Source organism: Hippocampus guttulatus, chromosome 20 (assembly GCF_054856545.1).
Source record: "Hippocampus guttulatus isolate MCC_2025c chromosome 20, RoL_Hgut_1.0, whole genome shotgun sequence".
Lineage (NCBI taxonomy): Eukaryota > Metazoa > Chordata > Actinopteri > Syngnathiformes > Syngnathidae > Hippocampus > Hippocampus guttulatus.
The window spans coordinates 6,996,102-7,021,804 of record NC_141280.1 but is presented as its reverse complement, the minus strand read 5'-3'; the positions used below and the strand labels follow the sequence as shown (position 1 = coordinate 7,021,804).

The 25,703-nt window shown below is 43.3% G+C and overlaps 1 protein-coding gene across 4 annotated transcripts in view; it reads right to left on the bottom strand.

Moving 5' to 3' along the window:
- Window positions 1-25,703, bottom strand: part of LOC147187798 (utrophin-like) — a 95,774-nt gene that overhangs the window by 28,623 nt on the left and 41,448 nt on the right. For all 4 annotated transcript variants that reach the window (XM_086099846.1, XM_086099848.1, XM_086099847.1 and 1 more), the window contains exons 56-60: window positions 8,629-8,801; window positions 6,799-6,955; window positions 1,603-1,732; window positions 597-865; window positions 325-471 (exon numbers count right to left, since the gene is read on the bottom strand). In XM_086099846.1, coding sequence (XP_085955972.1) covers window positions 325-471; window positions 597-865; window positions 1,603-1,732; window positions 6,799-6,955; window positions 8,629-8,801 — 876 coding nt within the window. The remainder of the gene's footprint in view (window positions 1-324; window positions 472-596; window positions 866-1,602; window positions 1,733-6,798; window positions 6,956-8,628; window positions 8,802-25,703) is intronic.

Sequence of the window (25,703 nt, the reverse complement as noted above, 5' to 3'; positions counted from 1 at the left end):
GCAGCCCGATTTTGAATCGCACTGATGCAAAATGGCCGAGGAAGCTTAAGTTCAAACAGGTAAGCGTTCAAATGACTTTATAGGACAACGGATCTTCGGTTTTCATCTGCCCTTGTGATGGTATGACTCAAATTTTCAGCAATTACTGGTATGTTGCGAAAATAGCCTTGCGGTACCAAGCTGTGATTATACACAGGGTGTGTTTGGAACAAAAGGTGAAATGGGAGGGATGAGTAAAAAAAGACTAGACAAGTCCAGATAAAATACTGTAGCATGATAGGAAAAGTGTTTAATATGGCCGCATCCACTGAGGCTGCGCTGTACCTGTAGTAGCTTCCACCTCATGTTGAGCTGGTCCAGCTGCCTGGAGGCAGTGGAGGACAGCTGGATGTCCAGCGGAGTCAGCTCTGCAGAAAGCTCATTTACTATCTGGACATCCTGACGCAGCGGGCTGATTTCCTCCCGGAACACCTAAAATAATAAATAAATAAAGGAAGGAGGAGAAATGGGTTGATGGTATACAAATAAATGCAACTTTTCTTCTTTTAATTCTCGATGTAGCCCATGTGCTAAGAGAAGGCTTGACTCATGCTAACCAGAGTCTGGTCGATGTGGTCCTGCAGGGAGTCGATGAGCAGGTCGCCCACAGGCTGCCAATCGGACTTGGCGTCCTCGGCCCGAGTCACCCGCAGATCCAGTTGGTCCATAGAGCTCTGGAGCTCCTGCAATCGCTCCAGGGCTTGCTCCACCTGATTCTGCCAGCCTCGCGCGTGGCCCCTCAGACGCTCCCAGCGCTCCCTCACCTCGCCCGTCTGCTTGCGAATGGCCCGAGCCAGGCCGCGGGCCTTTTGCTCCGGGCTGAGGTCTGGAAGGAATCAGGGAAATGATAAACAAAACAGTCTTAGTGTTATTTATTGGAGGATGCTTGCTGGATGAACATTGTGGTCTTCTACAACCGTTTTCCTGAGTGTGGAATTTGCTCTCCGGGGTGCTGATTGAATTGAGTACGAGCGTCTTTAAACATGCAGACAACAATCAAAAGCCTAATAAGAGTGGAGGAAACGTACACAATTAACTGTTTACCACTGTGCCACATCCCAACGACTTTGATTAAACACGGCGCATACACTTCGATGTCAACTCATCGGTTTATAAAAGCGGACGATACTTTGATCGCGGCGTCAAGAGAGCACAGCAATGTCTGTCGACGCTCTGAAGTCGTGCCACACCCCCATCGCGCCCTCTTGGCTCTCTTTAATTATTAACGGGGGGAAAAAAAAAACGAGGATCGTTTGAAGGCAAATGTGGTGACTGGACAAAATCTGAATAATTTAAGAGTGGTAACCTTAACGAGTTGATGCATTTTTTAATTTCCCAATGGGGTCAGGATTGCCAGGAAGGCCGACATATCAATGGATTGTGTTGCAAAACTTAAGTGCATCTTGCTTGCTTTGGATATCGAACTTCGTTAAAGGATTGATCGGTTTGAGAGAAAAAAAAAAACACTGGCTCCATGACTTAAGTCATCAAATTCAATTCTGTGTGCCATGCTGTCAACACAGTGTTATCCGGCTTCAAGAACAGTCCTGCCCAAGTACCAACCTGTCTTGGGCTGCAGGTTCTTGCGTGGTTCTCCCGGACCTTCAATGGGCTGCTCTGCCAGAAACATGCGAGCTTGCTCCAATGTGCTTATCACCAGCTGCTCGCGTTCTTTCAGCTCCGACTGCAGCATCTAAAAAAAATTAAAAAAATGAGGAACGCATTCAAAGGCGTTAAAGGAGTTCTATCAAAAACAACAAATCGCAGTTGCTTTTTTTGAGTCGAATGAAACACTTGCATATGGCCTTCGTGATCGCAATGATTTGCCCCAATGATGGACACTCACTTAACCTTTGAGAGAAGTAGGGGAGGAGGGACGTTGCGATATAACAGTATAATTATTTTCGTTTTAACACACGCAAGACCCCGCGGGACTTCATTGCTTATCGGAGTGTGTGATTGCTTTACGAGGCGACCGTGTGAGTGTGAGACGCTGCCAGGCAGCTTGATGAAATGGGACGAGCTCGCTCGGTAACGCCACTTTCATGGTTTTTAAAACATGTACACAAGAAACAAGATTCTTTTTAACTTATTCAGTACCAGCCAATTCTGGACCAAGTCTGAAAAGACGTTTAAAAACGTCTTTGGGAGTGAATGAGTTAACTGCGAAATTTCAAAGTTCAAGACAATATTAAAAGGCGTGAAACAAACACTCACCACATCAACAAACCCCACTGCCCTCTTCCCAAATGTTGAATATATCATAAAAAGTAGACTTTTTTTTTAAACATTCGTAACAGTTTAAAAAAATCCAAGATAAAAACCTTTTTTTAAGTCAACATAATCACTTCATTTTTTTCTTGTAATACTCCACCACATATCAGACTTTTCATTTCTATCATTATGAGTGATTCTTTTTTCCAAACAAGGAACTCGCAACAAATCTAGATTTTTTTAAACAACACCCCCTCCCAAAAAAAAAAAAATTGCAAAAAAAAAATTATTTCCTAAAACGACCTCATATGGATAATTTAAGCTGTATATAATTTGTGCAACACAACTAATGGATTATTTCCGAGGCGACTCAAGGTACACGTCCCTGCAGCTCTCCTACGTAACAAATATCTTCTGTCGAAATGGGATGTCAAGACAAAAAAAACAAAGAATAGCTCAGCTGGAGTGTGGGAATTTAAATCCCCTCCACCGGTCTTGAAACGTGTCCTCTTTTGTTCCCGTTTCCTGCACGTGTTCATTCAAGGCAGCCCAAGTTCACGGAGACTGCCAACAAGTGAACAAACGCAGGCCTAGCGCTGAAAGAAGGCACGGGGGGACGAATAAATGAAACCGCTGGGTTTGCTAATAAATGATTTTTGAAATGGTCCCTGCGCAGGAAGAGTAGTGGACGGATAGCAAGAGAGATAAATCGAAGGCAACTTCCTCGACGGGCAGTAGGCGTATGAAGAAGCCAAAGGAGGTTTTTGGGAGGATAGGAAAACAAAATGAGGGGGGAGATAAAGTGTGAAGGATTGCTTATTCAAAGATCCATTGGATTATTCGTTTCATTTCGAAGCGATGCTCTTGGCTGCACTGAGCGTCCACTTGGCATTTCCTCAAACTAATAAAGACTAAAGAATGGAACATTTGTGAAATTAAAAACAAATCTGCTCGACAAACAAACCAGTCAAAATGAAATAAAAGCCAATGCAAATGAAAAATCCAAAACGATTCCTAATGCTGATCCTCACAAAGCCAAAGCGTGTGAGCCCTCTATTACATCATCATCAAATATATTTTTTTGTGTGTGCGTTCAAAAACTTTTGGCGTGTGTTCAAAAAGTGAGGCGGGGTATGTGGTCTCTTCAAGTCTTTTCAATTAAAACAAATTTAAATTTCACGAATGTAAAAAAATATATCAACTACATATTTAAGCCAATGTGCTTTTCATTTCGCTGACAAATCCCATCTGGCCGGTAAAAGATAAGACACAGCTGGCTATGTTCGAGATAAAAGGCTGCTCTTCTTTTCATCACTTATCACAATTGGACTCAGCATGTGTGCTTTAAGTACAAAAAAAACAAGTCTGACTTTTAGTGAGGATGACCTTGGTCGACATTGTGCCATTGTGGCCGCCGCACTGAATGATTGAGGCTTGATGTTTGCTCGCGCGGCCAAAGGTGCACAGCAAAGAGTGTTATCGCTAAACGCCGTCGGCCAATTCTAACTCATACCCGCTACAACACAATAAGCACAGCTCAAGCCCTCATTTTCCTCCCGGAGACATAGAGGGGGTATCAAAATAGTGGGGGGGGGGGGGGGGGGGATAGATGGCCTGCAAATTTACAATTTATCACGAATGGGAATTTGGCAAAACTCCAGTGGAGTGGTGAAATTTGGAAGGCGACAACAATTTTCATCAACAGTATCGTGTATGTTACCCAAGTGTGGATACTAGTACCACTGGTGGTACAATGGCTCCCTGTAGGGCTAGACAAAAGAATTACTAAGTACAGTTCAGCTGTATTTAACTTTTTTTTGTTTTTTTTTAAGTATGTTTGAATGTCATTTTTAAGACGTTTTATTTTGGTAATTTCTTTTTACTTTCATCCTCACTGCTTTCACGCTATTAGGAATACAGCTATATGAAAAACATGCCGATGTTGTGTTGAAAAAAAAAAAAATAATAAATAAAAAAACAATCACTCCAGAAGTCTGGAATTGGTAATGGCACGTTTTTTTTTTTTAAGCGCTGAGAGACGCAAAAATCAAAGCAGCACTTTACCTTTAATAACAAGCGATTTCACAGCTAGCCGATCAGTGGCTAGCGCTCACGTCTAACGACATGAAGCGATCGATTGTCGACGTAGTTTTAGATCCTAATTTTAGGTATAAACCTTCAAGCTCTGCCATTATTAAAGATTATAGGATAATAAGTGGAATATAATGTGGGTCAAAAGGGAAGTAACACATAATTTTTTAGTTTTATTTTTTGGCACGGCGAGCAATATTTCTGCAATAACAGTGTGGGGGTCATCCATTGTTTCTCCGAATGTGTTCTTGAATGTGACTGATGATTCTCTCATGATGTTAAGCTGAAAAGAGCCAAGCACATTTATTGTTCTCCGCTGGAAGCTGGCCTGCGCTCGACGACATCCATTGTAGGCCTTCGCACAGTATCTCAGAAAATGAAGACCGACCCGTCCAGAATTGGAAATGTTTTGTTAAATGTTTTTATGAGGTAACACTGAAAGTAGTGAAGTGGAACGGTGTAAATTTCATGCCCCCCCACCCCCCAACCAAAAATAAAACGCAACTCAATCCACTAGTCTATATTGCTAGCAACAAAAGTGAGTCAGCCCCCAAGCGCAAATGACATCGAGTTTCCTTATTCTTTTGTCTACAATGATAATTTATTATTTTACAATACAATTTAACTGCATCTTTAAAACATGTATTATTTTATGAGTTCAAATGAATGAAACAGTAGAAAAAAAAATTTGAACCACGCCAAAAAAAAAAAATCTATTTTACAATCTATCATCTATTTCTAAATATATATGAATTGTAAAGGGAATACGCCGAGTGTCATTTCACCTGAGATCGTTAAACATAAATCGAACCAGCGCGCAGTCCGTGCGCATGAGGCGTGACGTCTAACAATGTCAGGACTGGCGCGAGCTCAGTGAGGGTAGCGGACGGCGTAGTAAACGGTCTCCGCAGGCTGCCTCATCCATCTGAATGGTATTCCATGTCAACAATATCCAGCGCTTGTAATAAATAACCGCAACGGCTGACAGCCACCAATGAAGACAAACTTACAACCTGGGTCAGCATTGATTACTTAAGACACAAGGCAATGATACCGTGCGGGGACGACGGCTTGAACGCAACAATGATCCGGCGGATAAACTGACGTGGTTGATTATTTAAATGCATTCAAACAAGTTTTATATGCACCGTTGGCTGCTGATTGCTTGCAATAAAACTGTCGATTAATAACCAAGGACGTACAAAACATTTTGTTTATTTTCGTAGGGGACTGCCGCAAACTGCAATTCATCTTAACGTGACATGCCTGACCACTTGCCTGATGATGAATAATAACACTGGCGATTACCGCTCGGTGATTTACAAGCACGGGATGTTCCTGCGGTTTCAGCAAACAGCTAAGCTGCCTGCGTTTTTTTTTTTTTTTGACAAAAACGACAAAATGGAGATTTCACACAGTGAGGCTCCACTTAACGTGATTTTATTTTATGGTTTTTTAAAATTCTGGTTGCCCTTTGCCATATGGCGGTTCACTTTTGGCGGTCTCCCTTTATCCTAGATTTTTTTTAAATCATAATTATCTCGTTTTATATCACAGATCTTACGCAGCAATAAGGGCGAGCCAGGAGGAAAGAGTGCCAAAAAGACAGAATGTCGAAAGTTTACGATCATTTCACACTTAAAGTAGTAACTCTTTCAATGCCAGCCATTTTCACAAATAAATAAATAAATAGAGAACTCTCTTGAGTGCCAGACAATTTAAAGCATTCTTTCAAGGCTTTGGTTTTATGAGTGTAAAACACGAAAGTGACAAAGGAAAGATAACACTCTCTTCTTTTATCACGAAAAAAGACTGTTTCCACCTTATTCCATTTTTGGCGTAAGCAGGAAAACAAAATAAAATAAAATAAAAAATTTGCATTAAAAAAAAAATGGCGCGACTCGGTAAGAATGCCATGGACGCCCTTTCACATCAATGATGCTCAAAGAGGTAAGTGCAATGTGTCACTGCAAAGCAGAACTAGTTACTACTTACATAAGTGCACGGTTACGGTAAGGCAAACGTCACTAGCTAATTCAAAATAGCCCACGAACACAAGTTAGAACGAACCGTAATCTTTCCACAAGTGGTCAAGGCTAATCACAGCCGCCGAGCACTTTCAATCTCTTGAATAAACAAACTGTAAGGTCATAAAACACATAAGCAGTTTTATTTACAAGCTGCCTCTGGCCACAACTCACACTAAATAAGTCAACACGCATTAGCCAGTTCACGGCCACCCGACCCTAGACTCTCATTCGCCGACTCCCCTGTCACTCATCAGGCTGGCTCTTGATGTGGATGTAAAGAGCCATCGTGCCAACAAACCCGCAAGAGGCGGTGTTTGTGACATGAGGGATAAGGAAAAGGACAATGGTAATGACGTGGAAGAAAGACTTAAGAGAAAATACAAAAGGAAATGATTCCGAGACGCACTGTGAGATGGTAACAAACCGTGCAGTGGTTCTGCTGCTGCAGCAGGGTGGGCACGTCTCCACCGACAGGCATCTGCTTGGCGAGCTCCTCGTCCTGCATGCAGATCCACCTCCAGAGCTCCTCCAGGAGGCCCAGCAGACGAGACCAGCGCTCGGCACTGGCTTCCAGGTGGGCTCTGCCAAGGCGAAGCGTCCATTTAGACATATTCGCATCAAGGTACCCATGTTTGTTTGACTTTCTTGGGCCACATGAAATTATGCGGCGGGCCAGGAACAGCCCCCCGGGCCTTGAGTTTGAAACCCCTGATCAAAGGCATTTCACGTTTGCAGTAAGCATTAAGCTAGCAGAATTTGCTCAGACAAATGACATGGTTTAGTTGCGCATTTTCATTTTTTAATACAGCAGACAATAATTAATTCGCTTTTATTGCAGGTTTTGGGCGGGAATAATAAACGGCCTGAAGCTTATTTGGAGAATTGAGCTAAGTGACTGGTGTGAAGGAATACTTTTAAATAAGTGTGTTTAAATATGTCAGTGGTTTCCTCCCACATTCCCAAAACATGCATGGCAGGTTAATGGAACACGCTAAATTGTCCCTAGGTGTGATTGTGATTGTGAGCGTGGATGGTTATTCATCATTATGTGCCCTGCAATTGACTGGCAACCAGTTCGGAGTGTACCCCACCTGCTGCCCGAAGACAGCTGGGATAGGCTCGAGCACTCCAGCAACTCTCGTGGGGATAAGTGGATTAGATAATGGCTGGATGGATGGATGGAAATATGTAAGTGGGACATTTAGCCTCGAGGCTACAAGTGGCATGCAAATCTGGAAGAACCCTCCAGAGCAAAAGAACTGGCACACACACAGCACGGTTTTTGTGCGGATCTGTCAGAAATCGGATGATTGCATTTTTTTTTTTTTTGTTTCAGTTGGTGCAAACGTTCTCGTCAGTATTCCTTCCCGTCTTTGTTCCGCTGCTTCTCTCTCCGCTCCATCCTGTTTCTCGGCGCATCTCCATCTGGCTCTTGTCACCTTTAATTCCACCTACACTTTCTTCACAGCCCTATCAACCAAGAAATATGGTGCTTTTTTTTTTCTCCTTCCTTTGGCGAGGTCGCGACAGACCGAGGTCTATCAGTGTCATCAGAAGTTTATGTGGCTCTCGGCTGCCTCTGGAGATACATACATATTTCACCCCGAAGCGGCGCGACAGACATGCTGAAACACTGGGCGTGTTGTCTCTGATGGACAACGCCCCGAGACCGCATAAATATTTCACAGGCATGCGAGTCACGCTCGATAAAGAAAAAGGCCATCTGTGTGTGGTCCTTTATGGACTGAGCTCAGTGAATGGGGAGATGTCTTTGGGGTCATATATTATGAATAACATGCTAAGTGGAGGGGTAATGGAGTTGCGAGGTCTTTGACTCTGGCCTAATGTTAAGGCTGACGTTTCTTAAGTAACCTCCAGGAAGCCTGGATAAGTTTAAATTAATTTAGATGTATTTATACTTCAATATATAATGTAATACTTTTGAAAGAGTAAATAGCTCCGGGCACCTTCAGCACTTGCCCTAGCCCTGGGGGCTGTTACCAGATTACCTATTATGAAATACGATATTTAGAGCGAGCGATTAGAAATATTTTTTTCGTGATAAGTTTGACATATGCAGTAGCAAAAGATAGAACCAAGGTGGGGCGCACACATCCTGGTCTGATCTTTACGCAGTTACTACCAGAGCCTGATTGAGGTTCTGAGGCGGCCCTGGGATATCAACCCATGACCTGAATGAGCTGAAAAAGCGAATGACAACGATAAAGATGGATGGATGTTGGTTTTGACTGACCGAATGTTGACCGATTTGGCCTTGAGGTCGCTCCAGCGTTGGTTCATGTCATCCAGCCTGTGTTGAAGGAACACGGCCTCCTCGGAGCTTCCCAGAGCCTTGACCATTTTGGACTTGTTGCCATCCACGCTCTTGTAGATGTCATTGTGGGCGTCGATCTCAGCCTGGATGTCCTGGATGGGCAGACAGACACACCATTAACTCATTCACTCCCAAAGACGTTTTTAAACGTCTTTTCAGACTTGGTCTAGAATTCGCTGGTACTGAATGAGTTAAGTCACTTCAATGAAATAAACAACAGGAAAGTGACAAACCGAAAGGCTGATTCATGTGAGGGTGTTGCACAGAAGGGGGCTCATTTTTATTTTTGTAGAGTCCCCCCCTTTGACACGGGATGTCAACCCGGGAGCAACTCCCCAAGCAACGTCTGCCTCCACACCTCCTTTTGCTCTTATCACTGTTGCAGAAAATATCCCACTCTGTGTGTGTGTGTGTGTGTGTGTGTGTGTGTGTGTGTGTGTGTGTGTGTGTGTGTGTGTGTGTTCCAGATGCACTCGCTGTAGGTGAAAATCAGTAACAGAGCGACCAACCTTTTTTTTTTTAATTTTACTCCTCCCACATGTTATGAACACATTTAAATGTTGTGGCACAGACAAACTTTGACTTGCCTACTTCCCCAAAAATAAACAATCACTTCAGAATGTGCATTATAACGGGGGTGCTAACGATGAATCACGGGGGTGGGGGGGGCTTACAGTCTTACGTAAGCGCACCACCGGGGCACCCAGGCTCCTGTCAAACGTTTTATTTTGGGATGTGTAAAATCGCTCCACTTTTCCTGCCGGCCGCTCTCTGGTGGGACTCTCCCTTCCGTTCGAGCCATTTGAACATTAAATAAATAAACCCCCAGTAGCATATGGATGTCGTGTGTGCGTATTACTGCCTGCAGCGGCGAGCACAGAGATGCAACTGACAAGACTTAATGAGACACGAAGAATAAGAATTCCTGCCTACAGAGTTATATAGAGCTGCCTTGAGAGGCAAGTTCCAAGTTTGTAGTGTTTTGTTTTTTTTAAATAATAAAATCGCACTCCATAATATTGTCCATCATGAAAACATTCAGTCATGACACAATCAAATGAATGAAGAAATCAACACATTTTTTTGTTGGTGTTGGTGGTTGTTTGGTTTTTTTTTGGGGGGGGGGGGCTACTAGTAGACTGGGGAACTTTTTGCTCGATTTATTGTACATGGAGACGGTTTCAGCTCCTCAGTATGGCAGTATTATCAGTTGCTCTTCATCGAGGATAAAGAAAACATGCCTGCGCTGGTAGGATGAGAACACCATTACACAGATGCTATTCGTTAGCTTGTCTGCAGCGTTTCCCGTGATGTGTTAGCCTGAAGTTAACTTTTTTTAGAAACACGAGTAATTTGTCTTTTGTTCAATTTGACAAGTCATATGTCAATAGACACGCTTTTAATTGACATTTTATCCGAAAGTTACATATAAAGGAGCTGAACACCGGGTTGAGGACACGCGCTAAATATTTGGCACGTCAACCCAATGACAAGACGTCGGCGTGCAAAGACAGATTCATGCACACTTCAGACTGAGCCAACTGGACCTAACTCAAGTCAGTAACCGAGTGCTTCCCCTTCCTTTTTTTTTTTTTTCTAACTTGGGTACTTCTACGTCAAACATACGCTTAGTTTGAGCACACGCGTGTGAACTCACATGCTCCGGGAGAGAAAACAGACACTGTGCAGGTATTGGTTGAGCACACATTCATTTACAAAAGCTCCTTTTTGCAATTCATTTTAGCAACTGAAAGACAGGTTAGTGTGCATGATCCAAACCAAATACTCGTGCGGTCTAAGGCCCATAAATCAGTATGCAACAAAAGGTTGTCTGTCTGCTCGTATTTGACGTTTAACATGGGTTCTGGATGCTAATTCATTATATTTGGTGGTTTGGGGGATGAAGGCCTCCAGCACCATTAATAATTACGGAAAAATACTGATGACATCAAACGCATGCTTGGAATGATTTAAAAAAAAAAAAAAACACTACACTTGTGTAGGCGGGTAAAAAGCTGAAGGTTAATGGTTTGTGCATCGCATAAAAGCAATAAGATAAGATAAGAAAACCTTTATTAGTCTCGCAATGGAGAAATTCCCAATTAACAGCAGCAAAGTTATGAAAGGAAGAAGTAGAACAACAAAATATAGGAGCTGCTGGAAAGGCAGCCACTCTCGCGGCGCCATTTTGAAGTCAAAATAACAAAAAGAACACAACACAACACATAGGACACAGACAGTCGTGCAATCTTCACCACTTTTCTGCATACACTTTGTTGTCTGAAGCAGTTATAGATGAAAGAGGAGAGGATCAAAGTGTCCTTTCACCAGTGGATCGGAGACGTCATGCTGAAAATGTGCACACGTCTGCTACAAGCTAAGTTTTGAAAGCAAACACGAAGCTGTAGCGTCCATTGACGAAAAGAGATGAGTTCACTTCTCCTGTCCCACGTAATCCGCTTCAAACTCCAAGCCGCGACTCCCAGTTCCAAATCCGCATCGGCGCTCCGCGCTAACGCTCCTTTCTTCTCATCGTCGGCTCCTCAAGACTTTCATCCATTCAGCCGCAGACCGTTCAACAGCACCGATCGCACCGCTGAACAAAGCGGGGCTGTGAAAAATGCTGCCCATTATAGGCGCAAGACACAAGCGCCCCGGGCCTTGTTTAGCGATGCGCTACTTGCAATGAATACTATTGCGCCCACATTTCGCTGAACACGTACCTGATTTCATCTGGATGGCATTTCTATTTGGAACGACTACTTTGCGAGTTTCTATATTTCTCCACCAGGCACCAAGCTGTTTCAACCTTCAAAGCATGTAACGACAATATAAATACTCTCCGAGCGTAAGGTGCCTATACTTGACAACAATGGCTGCAATTATGATTGGAAGTGGACCCACGCTGAGGAGGCAAAGTCAAAAACAGTTTGTACATCCGCTGCCGCAAGGTCAAGAAGGCCGGGTGGATAAATACCTGTTCAAACTTCCTGAGTAGCTCGTGCAAACTGAAATTTAAACCAATCATGTTGCCGCATGTGCTTAGGCTCCTCCCACTCCCGCCGAGCCCTTTCTACATCTTCTCCTTTCCTACGAGTTGGGTCGAAGGTCAACAAATGTCAGATCCCTCTTGGATCTTCCCATTTGGGGAACGCGTTCCAAGCATGCTTTCCAGAGGGGGGCGATCTGGAATCGGGATTAAGAGGACGACCAGTGCCGTCGGAGTTCTCAGACAGCCAGGAACGGGATGCGCTGAATCCAACAAATCTTGGAATTTAAAGTCTGCAAATTGGAGATAAGATGCTGGGAGACTTGAGGGATGTAGAAGCTTTTCTTCCTTGCCTCCGATTGTTTTTTTGTTTTGTTTTTTTAAATCTGCATGAAGCTTTCAAGGGGACGTCCGGCCTTGTCCTGGATTACAACTCCAACTCCAAAAGGCACATGGAAGCGATCACGTGCCAAGAGTCACCTCGGCGTCTCCCTCCTAATCATGACTAGCGCTCAGTCAAAGAATGCTTTCTTCTGGTCTTGAAGCCCAAGGCCACGTTTTCACCCGACAGCCCGGCGTCTCCATCTTTTTTTGAGTCCGAGCCCCACCAGATATTATCTCCTCGGAGAAGACGCCTTGCTCATCGCTGTCGCAAGTTTTGGGGGGGGGGGTTCGCCAAAAGCTTCCCGTGTGGATGTTTGCTCCTTGAGGGGATCTTGGGAGGGGGTCTCGCTGCACCACTGGCTGCCTCAGCGGCTCTCTGGCCCACTACAAACCCCCTCACTTGTTTTCACAGCTGTTTATTATTGTAATTTCCCCTTTCCCCTCCTCTTCCTCACTCACTCGCTCGCTCTTTCTCTCTCCCACCCTGGCAGTCCCCGACACTAACTTGGACACACCACACACCCACTTCCTGAGGCCGAACCCTGCTCCCCGCCCGTGCTTTCGAGACCATGACAAAGTTTGAGGGGGCAAAAAAACTGCTGAGAGATGAAGTGATGAGTGGGCCACTAGGCCAAATGTCTAATGGGACAAAAGAAATAAAGGAAATGAAGGGCGTAATTCACATTTGGACATTTGAACCGTGTCTGACTTCTAATAGGCTTTATAGGATCAGGAATTTTTTTTGTTGTTGTTTTTGCTAGAATGTGTTATTTTGCATATCCGATAAACGACATCATCGGTCGATCGGCAAATGATGACATGATAACCAATTACCCATATTGCTTTAAAATGTAAGAATGTATGCCGATCAGATCCGTGCATGTGGTAGCTTGACCTCCAAATGACACCTACCCGACTCAATCTACCTCTTAATAGCGGCACTATCATGTCACAATTGTAACATTTTGGGGGGGGGGGGGGGGGGGCTAGAACAGTAAAATGGCATTTTCATTCATCTCAAACAGAAAAGATGAGCCAATGAAACACATTTCTCAAGGCACCGCTGTACTACCAATAGTTCGTACCAAAAATCGAGTCAGAGTGGTAAATGTTTCAAGCTGATTGGATACTTGCTGGCCCGTAGGGTCGTCGTCGTCTTTGGGGCTGGCGCTGAGCATACATTAAAGATGCGCTCGCGACAATGTATGTTGGCAATGGGAACAGAAGAAGTGCAGACATGCGGCGCACATCAAAGACAAGCAGACAGATGGCTGTCAGGCCAAGGGGAGCCAGAGTGAGAACGCGAGAAAGACAAATACAAAGTTGCATATTCATAAGGAGAAGACTTTGAAGTGCACTTAGCTCATTAAAAAGATCTACATATCTCCGGGCCCTTTAAACAGCATTTTTGATTCATAAAGTCAACTACTGTATACTGCTTGAGGAATTTCTACTTAACCATGTAAAATGTATTAAGACGGTGACATGTTTTTTTGTGCAGGGATTTTAATTTAATGGAAAAATACATGATTACATGTTGACAGATTATTGGGGGTATTTTGAAACGCTGACTTTAGTCATATTTGACATCAACTATTGAGGGTTCTCAGGAAAAATAATGCATTATTTAAGCAATCACCCCCCCCCCATATTTATTTAACCCTTTCATGCACAAATAATGATAACCTGTAACCTGATAACCTGTCCACTGTAGTAACCGCTGTGCCTGAAAGGGCTAAAAAACAATAAATAAATAAGTAGTACTGCAACATGATAGCAGTACTACTGGATGGTAAAATTGGGAAATGGGAATGACAAAAGAGCAGTTTGCCATGTGATGTCGAGAGGGAGCCGAAGTGATGCCGCCCACACGGAGTTAAACAAGCATGTAACAGGATCACAAACGTGGCACCGGCACACAAACACACCTGGGGCTTCGCTTCCACTTAACGGGCGAGCTTGCGTCATGGCATACAGGTCAAGAAGCTTCCGACCTCACATGATCCTGCCTTTAAAACGGATAGCTTGTTTTATTCCTCCCTTAGGATGCTCCGGGTTATCTCGGCTGCGAGTAAAATGAGCGCGGCAAGAAGAGAATAGTAAAACGAAATCCTAGAAAAACCTCAGTTGAACCAGAAATGTACTCACGGTGTGACAAGGCTGCCATGAGAGAAAACAAGAGAAGGTCGTAGGTATCGCCCAATGGGAATGCAGTAGCGGGAGCGCAGGTCAAAGCCATGACATGGCACTCAAGCTGCTACAATTCATAGCAAGAACGCCTCGGAAGCAAGAACGAAATTGATCCAACGTGCCGCTGTTGCCGCTGATAATCAGCTATCGATTCACATAGCGCTTTTGTGGGTGCACAAACAAGACACTCGAGAGATAAAGATCGAGGTCGAAAACAAAAACACGATCCTTATTCTGTGTCGAAGCTCAATGAGTTCAATAATGACGGTGCCAGCATTTTAATGAGGAAAATAGCATTCTTATAATATTGTACGATATAAAAATATACAGGGCGGCACGGTGGTTGACTGGTTAGCACGTCGGTCTCACAGTGTGTCGGTACACATTGAGGCATCATGACTTCACAGCAGTAATCTTAGCCATTCTTTGCAGAGGATAAAGAACGTATGCCTGTATTGTCGGTTGCCATGTGTTGCTTTGTGTTCAAATATCCGTTGTGTTAAGGGTATATATGCTAGAATATATGCTAATCATTAGGCTGTCTGAGGTGGTTCCCGTTACTAGGCCTCATGGTTGTTTTCAAATTGTTTGGAATACATAATTTTGTTCGACAGCAGACTTTGATTATTATTACTTGCTCAACTCCCCCTAGTTGCTTTTTCTCGGCAAGAGAGTGGTTACAAGCGCTAAACAATGCTTTAGCAGTGTGTTTTAATATGCTTAAATGTATTTTAAGCCCACAGGATTCAAGGTAAGACTATTAAAAAAATATTTAGATGGTCTTTGAATATCAAGGATTTTCATGATTACGGGTAAGTCTGGAAATCCTGGAAAGTTGTTCAACCCAAATACTCCAGGCATCAGCAGTAGGATTATGAATATCATATCAATCCAGGAGCTGGGAAAGAAGTTAAATGAGAATCCGACTGGCTCTGGTGATGATGTTTGCGTGATGTTTAAAGATAGCCAAGCGTCTTGAATGTGAATAAAAGGAGACTTTCAGAGAAAGAGGCTTTAAGAGGAAGAGGGCTGACAGATGGTAGAAGATGACTCGCTTGCAAAAGGCTGAAAAAGAAAGAAATGGAATCAAAGCTGCGAACAGCAATGAAAGGGTCCATCGAACTTTGTTGCCGTGCTCCGTCCGCACAAGCAGAGACGAAAATTCAAGTGTTTCAGAATTTAACATCGCCCATTTGTCTGGTGTACGTGGTTGAAATTTAAAAACAGAGCTCTGAAAATGGCAACATCGAGCCGACTTTCAACCAGCATGGCAAATTTCCTGTTTTTTTTTCTTGAGACTTTTTGTGACTCTACTCAGAAGAGACATACTTATTAAAATTACTATTTTCCCAGAAATGTGTGGTGGTCTGGGTAGGGCTAACATGACCTTAAAATGGCTGCTTTAAACCAAAATGGCTGGCTTCTTGTGTCTTTTTGGGCATAGATTAATGAGACTTTTTTGTGGGTCTACTTATAATGGACATGAGCAATAAAATTCATGCGTCTATGGGACAGTGCCTTTAGGGGCTGATGTTTAAAAATAAAAATCTGTGGGGCCCTGAAAATGGCTGATAGGAACCTAAAATGGCCGCTTTTATTGTCAATTTGGGCCTTGGTTCGTGAGGTTTTTTTGGTGGATCAATTTAGGATGGAGTGTACGATAAAAATCCATGCGTCGATGAGATACTGCCTTTGGCGGCTGAAGTTTAAAAAATAATAATCTGTGAGGCCAGAGGCATATAGTTTCTTGAATCTTCTTTGTGTGTCTACTCATGATGGACATACCCACCAAATTTCATGTTGCTTAAGCAAACTGGTCAGGGGCTGAATTTTCCAAAATATAGAATTTTATGTTTTACTTTTATTTTTGGGGGGAGTATCAGAAAGCTCTAAAATAGTGATTTAAATATCGCAAAAATAACAATCAAAAGCCAACGTAGAAATCTCAAAAAAGAATACCACAAACACAGCTTGGTGCTATGAAGACTATTTTTTTTTCAATATTTATGTTATTTGCAATAGTTTGTTTGCGACGGAAGAACGATGGAGTGTGCCAGATAAGATCAGCTCAGCTCAGCTTTCGTGGCAGTTAGTGTGAGAAAGGTTCAGATTCCAAAACGCTCGCCTCCACCAAAGCAAAACATTCCACCGGGCTCTACGATAACAAGCCCGCCTTTAAATTACATATTTTCCAATTCACACAAGATCACTTTATGCCAGCGCCCCCACACCCACATCCATCTCATATAGCTCATATTCCTTCATATTTTTTTTCATAAATATTCATGATGCCCAGTGTTTCCTCTTTTAACTCTGTAATTCAAACATCCTTGCCTTCACTATAGAAAAGAAGCGCTACTAACAGGCCTTCGAAGGGCGCGAGTGGTTTACGGAAAAAATAATAATAATCCATAGATCTAAAGAGAGTCTTGCTGGGAATGGGGAGCTGACACATGCATGAGATCTAGAGCTTAAATTTAGACGCAAATCAATAGATAATGTGCTTTGTGTGGAGTGAACATCAGGCAGATTATGGTCCAAACATCGCCGCATGAAGCAAATAGAAGAGGAGATTGTAACATTAAAAAAAAAAGTTTCCATCAGGGTGTGTCGTGCCAACAACACATCCTGCGCGGACCCCCTGAGGGAGTCGCCAGTGGGCGGGACCTGCAATTTTGGTACCCCCACCCTCCTTCCACTTTTATCAGCCATTCCGTTTCTAGTACAATATGAGGACACTCCCTTTGAGCTCCAATAAACTGCTTTGGTACATAGTAGGGCTGAAAGATTTTGAAAAATCATGTAATTGTGATTCCCATGTCTATGTATTTAGTTGACAAACACACGCAATTGATCTGTACTAGAATAAATATCAGATTTATTTAGGATATATATTATATACGTTGTGGTCTTATAGGTAATAGCTTTAGCTGATGCTAAAATAAAGGCAAATGAACCGCGAATGAATATGACAAGCAGTTTATCTACTTCGATTCAAGTTATTGACTTCCTAAATGCTGACTAATCTTTAAGGCGTTCCCCACTGGTAACAAGATTACAAATTGGATTTTACAGCTGTTCCTTCCTGCGGCCTCACAACGTCCATAATTCTGAAACACGTGTCCCCCAACATCAAAATGCAAATCGCGACATACATCACGTCAAGATTAATTGCTGGAACAACCAGAGGAGACACCCTTTTGCTAATGATGCACCGAGTACAGGAGGAGGAAGAAAAACAAGTGACAGAAGCATCAAGCTTTGTTGCGATACAAAGCGTGTTCTGTAGATCAAGTCAAATAGAAAGTGGAGTCAAACGCACTGTAAATCTGTCAGACACACAATGTGGTCTTTTCAAAACTTTTAAAACCATGCAACCTCCTTTCAAATCCCGAAATATTCTCCCCCGCACACAGCCTAAAAGAAAAAAAAAACTCAAAGCAAACGCCATCGGGGCTTGAATCTCTGGTTAAATTCAACACCAATAATCACATTTATACACTCGCTGCACAAACACAACCGACTCCCACGTCACTGCCTGCCCTTTAAAGCCACACGCAGTCAAAGTCACAGACACTACACAGTGTGGAATGTAATTGGAGACCCCCCAAGTGGACAAAAATAATAACTGCGCCTTGCACAGTTTCGGCAGCTCTCGATAGCATCCACACTGAGGGTGCCGATACTAATAATAAGACCAGCAGCGTCAAAGGAGATGATGCTGATGCAGTGGGTACAGAGCGTATTTTTGTGGTGGAGCATAAATGTACATTCTTAGTCATATACATCCTCCACTGTTCTTGCAGCCTCCTCATCTGCTGCGTTTAGCGCCGACCACAAGCTTAGGTAGGAAGGTGAGCTGTTATATCACCGCCTACTAATCTATTACATTTCCATTATCTACTTCTCTACAGTTACAATAGTGGCAAGTTATACCTGTGACGATGATCGCTAAACACTCACAAAAGCAGCTAGCTACATTAACAACCTAAACTAGATGGCAGAAAAAAAAGTTACGTCATGAGATAGATGTGGTAAGGGGATTTTATTTTATTTTTTGGATGATGAGTAATCATTGCTACGCACAGACGCATATATTCCCGTGTCGTTTCAAATCAGCGGCTCCTTTGATCGCCTCGCCGACGAAAGCCATATTAAAAAGGAGCATGCGTTAGTAGATGAAAGGCTTGTCCGATTAGGCGCCTCCTCGAGTTGAAATACATATCTGTTCATAAATACTTGTACACATTAGCGACAGAAAAAAAACAATGTCCTCAAGCTGACGCATTTCCTTTACAAGAGGGGTTGGATAAAATGACAAATACATAAGATCTGTTCGGCTTTCGGGACGCGAGACGCCGTGCTTGCTGACAAAAAAAAAAGAACATGAAGAAATGGAGCTGGAAAAAGAAATCCGCTCATTCAAGCACCTATATAAAAGATGGCCAACACTGTCGCAAGGGCGGCATATGCAGGTACATCGGTTCCATCAGATCTAGGAATTATTTTATGTGTGAACGTATGCAGACAAGAAGCCATGGAACAAATGGCTGCTCAGCTGTTCCTTGTCCAGGTGGATCCAAATTAATGCGGAGATAACTTCAAAGTCCCCTGGAACGCAACTCCCTTTTTTCAACGCCGATTAATTGGAAAGCCCTAGACTTGGTGAATTTGCGGTTGTGATGCAGCGTGCACAACCACGTAGCAATTACTCTCTCGAAATCCACTACACTGCAGACGCTAGACACAATGCTTAAAGGAGGAGAAATAAAGCAAGAGCGGAGGAGCCATTTGTACTGCGAAGCACCACCACCTCTTTCTTGTTTCGAGGTAGGGCTGCCAGTCACCGGCTAATTCCGAGTTAGGTTGCTCCAAAATGCGCAGGAGTCCACAAGTTGCTTCATTTTTCCAATTAATGTGCTCTTTATTTGAAAACAAAACTGCTCCGTTCCTTTCATTAACATCCGGCAATGAGACGCTAATGACAAAGTGGCAGGAAAAAAAAAAAAACCTCAACATAAATTTATGGCTCAATGTTTTAACTTGTATAATGTCTTTTTAACTTCAAATTGCTTTATTAATTAAAATACAATGACTTTATCAATGAACTAAAACACAGAACCATATTTGTACAAAGTAAATATATTTTTTTAAATCATTTGTACATTTCAAACAAATATAAAATTTTTGAGTTGAATATGGAAATCAAGGGATTAACGATGATCAAATAATGAAATGATGACTATTGACAAAAGCGGTGGGATAATTTCCATATTTCGGGGGAATATTAACTATTCATATTCAACCAAATGCTTCCGAACTGTGCTTCACAGTGCAGATGGACAATAACCAGCAGCATACGACAAAAAAATAAAATAAAAATTCCATAATTCATCTCCTTAAAAAAACAAAATGTAAGCAGCAGGAGTATTTTCATTCATCCAATTTCAGTGCGTCAAAACATTTTCTCACCATGTCAAGTGGCAAAACGCTGCTTGTTTTACACAAAATAAAGCCGTCTCTCCTCTACGAAAGAGAGAAACCATCAATGAAATAACCTTTTTTTTTATGTCTCGCAGTCGCCATCATCATCATCGGCTTTCATATCGTTCATCAACACCAGAGAGGTACTTGGGGCATAGCGCGCACTGCAAGAGATGCATCAGAATGTTTCATGGCTTAAAATCCTTTTAAGTGGCCCCTCACATCCCTCCTGGATAAGTGGGAGATGATGGGCGAGATCCATTTCCTTGGCCGCGATTTGCATCTATTTAGTGCTCGGGGGCATCAAAGGTGTCAGAAGTTGGGAGCCAATTAACCCGGCTATAACCTGCCGACGCCTTACAAAGTCAGACTAGGACGGCGGATTAAAACCAGACGAGCGCTTGGAAACCGACCGGCCGAGTCGATTTATGAGAAGAAATAAGAAATAAAATTTGATTAATAAGGGAACCAGACACATCATACTCTTAAAACAAGTTGTTTTATATGCTCCATGAATAGTGTTTGATGTTGAAGTTTGCCTTCTGGCTGTGTGTTATCATCATGATTAGCATGAACAATGTAGCCGTGTTCCTGAATGTACAACCGAATTTTTTTAAAAAAAATAGCTTTTTTTTTTTTATTGAGGTACTCAAGGACTCCTTTCACCCTTTCTAAAGATAAAACACGATGTGTATTTAACTTAACTGCAGAACTTAACCTTTAAATGCGCCAAGCATAAAGCTAATGCTAACAGACGAGCTAGGCTAGCGAATAGCATTTATGTGGCAGTGTTCTAAGCCCTTGACCAACAGATAATGTGGGGCAACACATCTTTTTTTTTTCCTACGCCATCTAATGTTGCTGGGCCGCAGTGCGATTTTACTCTTTCGCGCGATGACTGATTAAACTTCTATCACATTGTGGTGACAGATTCGGTTAATGACGACTGGAGATTGCCGCAACATCTCTGCGCAAGCCGCTGATCAATCCACACCGCTCGAAAGCGTCGCTCTGTGTACGTTTTATTAATAGCGCGTCGCCGCGTATCATATTTTTGCTCTTTAATTGAAGCCCGATCGACTGAGCTGTCCTCCCCAGTGGCAACAGCAGCCTCTGTAATTCAACCTAAAATGAGGCTACAAAAATAATGAAATATAATAACCTGCTTTGAAGAATTTAGGACATGCTGCAGGTTGGAGATGTTTACCGTGCACGACCTTCCTAATTTCGGTGCGGTAGCTGAGCAAGATAAGCCAACGTGTCAATATTATAAACTCCCAATGTCAGTGATGCGATTTTTGCCATAACAATGACTGATCCTATTCCCCTCTTTTTAAAAAGTGCTGTCGATTTACTAAGATCCAGAAAAGCTACAAATTCAAATGGCACACATGCAACACACAAAGGGGGGGGGAGTGATTTTAGTTAAGAGCTCGGACAAAGAATGCATTCGATACTAAGTTAAGGTACATTTCTACTCCTGCGTTGGGATGGCCGGCCGGGTTACCTCGCAAAAGTGATAAGAAAAACGGATTCTTTAAAAAAAAATTATGCAATGGCAGCACTTTGTGGCTAAAGTGGGCGGAGCCTTCTTCTGTTTCTACGAGAGACGATCAATAAAGACTATAATTACATACACGTCTATTGATCAATATATTACATCTCGCAGGCATCGAGCCAAAAGCTCCTATCACAATTTGCTACATTTCATATTTCACACCAAAATACATTAAGAGTACATTGAGCTGCCTCATACAACTGTTACTCGGAAATTAATGTCGAAAACAAAGCCTGTACCACGATGCTGCTTAACTAGCCATTATTCCATCACGTGCGGCAGCTCGCAACGGCAAATTGTCATTGTGGCGAGCCGGCGAGTTGTTTCAGCATTCCAATTGATACTCTCACGTGCGCACCCACATTCTCACATGCTGCAACGCGAACGCGCTCATGCGTAAACGATTCCCTTGCTTGAATTTATCACTTGGCGGAGGGGCGGGCACTCCGGAGACTCATTTGGTTGTATACAAGCAATTAGAATCTGTCCATTTTGCTTTAATACAGTCATTCGTTTTGCAGCTCAGAAATATCAGCGTGTAGGCCCAATTGCATGAAATCCCGAAAAGTGAGCCAGTGCCAAAATAGGCCAGGCGCAAGGGAGTTAGAGCACAGCCCATCTTGCATCACGGCCGCTATTAGTCCCTTCGGATTGGCGTCCTCTAAAGAGCCACTTTCCAGTTTCAATTGAGCGACACTCCAGCACGGTTTCATACGTAGGAAGAAAAAAAGAAAAAGCTACTTCATGGAACTTTGCGTAGACAGGAGCGTGTACATCTCTTTCTAAGCGTCCCTTTTTCAATTCGTTCCAATCAAAAAGGTGGTAGCGGGCACATTCTAGTTGCCAATCTGGGAATTTGGTCTTAGGAGACCATTTCAAGAAAGTCAATTTGATCTTTTTTTTTTAGCGACTCCTGAAGCCAGACACAATTACGCTAATGCAACTGCGTACAACGTGATCCAGCTTTCGTCGTAATCGAAGCCATTCGCATCTCATCAAATAACTGGGCAGTAATTTCCCAAAATAAAAAGACGCGGCGGGAAGGCTCAGGAAGAAGCTTTCCATCCATTCCACTTTTGGCAGGCGCCTCCTTTTTAAAGCTTGACTGACATTTGTCATATAGGAGAAAAAAGTCACAATAACTATCCAATTAAGTGGCCTTGTAATACATTTTCTTTCTCATCGGGGATGTTCCGAAGATCATTGAGCTCTTCTTGCATCTACCTCCTGCCTCTTGGCCATATCCTCCGCAAATTTAATATCCACTTTCACTGCTTTGCTGATGACACCCAGCTCTACCTCTCCTGCAAGCCAAACTCCATACTCCCACCCCCCTCCCTCACCTCTTGCCTCTCCGAACTCAAAACATGGTTCACAACAAACTTTCTTAAATTAAATACTAATAAAACTGAAGTCCTCCTTCTTGGCACCAAATCCACTTTATCCAAAGTAAACAGTTTTTCCTTCAACATTGACAGCTCCCTAGTGTCCCCCTCCCCCCAGGTTAAGAGTCTGGGTGTCATCCTGGATAGCATGCTCACCTTCCACTCACATATCAACACCATCACCCGCACTGCTTATTTCCACCTCCGCAATATTACCAGACTTCGCCCTTCCCTCACCCCCCGCACCACTGCTATTCTTGTCCACAGTCTTGTCACATCCCGCCTTGATTACTGCAACGCTCTCCTCTTCGGCCTACCTCAAAAGTCCCTTCATAAAATCCAGCTGGTTCAAAACGCCTCTGCTCGCATCATCACAAAAACATCTTCCCAGCAGCACATCACCCCCGTTCTCCAACAGCTTCACTGGCTCCCTGTTCAACATCGCATCAATTACAAACTGCTTCTATATACATATATGGCCATCCACAACCTGGCCCCTCCTTACCTATCCGACCTTCTCCAGGTGCATATCCCCTCTCGCTCCCTCAGATCCTCGTCCTCCCTCCGCCTGTCAGTGCCCCCTGCCCGACTGAGCACCATGGGAGCCAGAGCCTTCAGTCACGCTGCTCCAAAGCTCTGGAACAACCTACCTCCGGACCTCCAAAACTGCACACCTCTTTCCACTTTCAAGTCCCGTCTAAAAACACACCTGTTCAGGATTGCCTACAACACATAGCTCTTCCATTTCCTATGTTTTTATGATTTTATGTCCTGTTTTTATATAATATCTCGTTTACTAATTTTTACATTGTATTTTCTTATTGTCTGTACAGTGTCCTTGGGTGGCATGAAAGGCGCTTTTAAATAAAATGCATTATTATTATTATTATTATTGCTGGGTCTGTCGTATCTCATCTTCCTCTTGACCATACCCCACAGATTTTCTACGGGCGTTAAGGTCGGGTGGTATCGCAAGACCAGGACTACCATGGTCCTTGCACCAGCTACTGATAGCTTTGGCACTGTGAGCATACTTTTATTTCTTGTCAGATTACAACTTTAATGTCATTTAGACTTTCATTCCAATCGCAAATGGGGATGACAAATCCAAGAGGAGACTGTGGGCAGCAAGGCAAAGTCGCTGTGGCAGCTCTGACCACATTAGTAGAGTGTATCTGTGTGTGTGTTCCTCATTCCATGGTCATTCTTTTCATTTTCATTTCCTCTTACCAGCGGGCGAGCAGTGACACCGTCATGGCAACCGGCATCAGCGACGCGTGTTTGTAAGGCCGATAACAGCCATATCCAACCACACATGCACGCACATGTCTTGGGTTTTGTCAGATGTGGAACACTGTGTACCAAGCACAAGTGTGTGTGTGTGTGTGTGCGCGTGTGCGTGTGTGTGTTTGATCCCGCGCTCGCGAGAAACTAAACAGTCCGATCGAGGCGATGCCAGAGGGAGAAGGTTAAGAGGAAGAAGGACAGACGCTTGCATTGACCTGTCAATCATTTTGTCACCGTGCTGCTGTCTGACGAGGGCGGGGCCCGACACAGGCTATAAATAGAGCAAGACAGAATGGAAAAGAGGACACATGATATGTCAGGATGCCTGTACATCTGGATTTTTGCTCGTCATGGCCCGGCGCGTGCACAACATTGCGGTTGAGGACGCAGTCTCGTCATAAGTTGGTGTTCAATATGAATATGTACTGTAGGTGCTGCTGTTTTGGTTCGCAACAGTCATTTTGACCATTGTGAGGAAATACAGTACATTGCGTGTGTGTGTGTGTGTCCCAGAGTGATTAGTAGTAATTAATGGCCTCTCTCCGGGAATGGGAAAACATCAATTCAAAATTAGGGCTTGATGAACTACCGCAAAAATCGCCGAACCTCGGGGCAAACAGAAAACATGACCACGCACACACACACACACACACACACACACACACATCCAGAATCCCATTTTACATCGATGAAGTCAACACCCAGAATAGCCTCTAATGTGACAACGTGACTTACACGTCCCCGTTTAGACATTTTGAGTGGCCGAGTGCAATTTGCGGCCAGTCGGGGAGACAGCTCGCGTCTAATTAGCGCCATTAGCGACATCAAATTAGAGTGTTCAAATGAACACAAGCGGTGGTAACCTATTTAAGGCGGTCAAGCATGAAGAGATAAAAATAAACAACATGACTTTTTGAAAAAATGTCAGCGATTTAAGGACGAGAGTGTCCATATTGCTCTCATTATTACGGGTTTCTCAGCGTTTCTATTCTTTTAACAATGGGTAGATGAGCTTTAAAAGAACAAGTTCTGTAAATGCTAACAAGTATATTAATTACGGCTTATTCTGTTGATCGTTTCCCCTTTCACCAACGGTTATTCGAACACAAGCGGCACAGCGATATATGTGGACGGATAAAACAATACCCCCAGGCATACATTCTTTATCCTCTGTGAGGAACGCCACATTTTTCTGTGGCTTAACTGAGGAGCTGAGACTGGCTCCATGTGCAGTACATAACCATGCGTGTGTTGTACTGCCCCCTGGTGACGGAGGTGCTCACGAAAGAAGGAGCAGCACCATGTCTATTTAAGTGAGAAAAAAAAAGGAAGTAAAATGTATATTTATTGACATCCTCTATCGCGCCACGTTTCTCTCCAGTCACATGACGCAACGCTCCACGATTCACAGTGGCACCAAGCGGCTGTCCACACTTTGGCGCGGCTTTTAAATCCTTACAACAACATGGCTCGTCTTCATGTCTCACTTCTAATCTTGAAACATGTTTTGCAAATTTCACATTTCCAATCCGTCCGTTCCCCTCCTTGCTGCTTCTGTGAGCCCCCACTGGCCAGCTGTTCGCCACCGGGGATTACAGACTATATATAACCTGCTTTATCTTTAATCTGCTGTCATCGAGCAGCAGAATACATTTGCCACTAAACTTACCTCGAAAAGGCATGCCGAGGCCTGTACCCAGCTGACTTGCGTATGTTT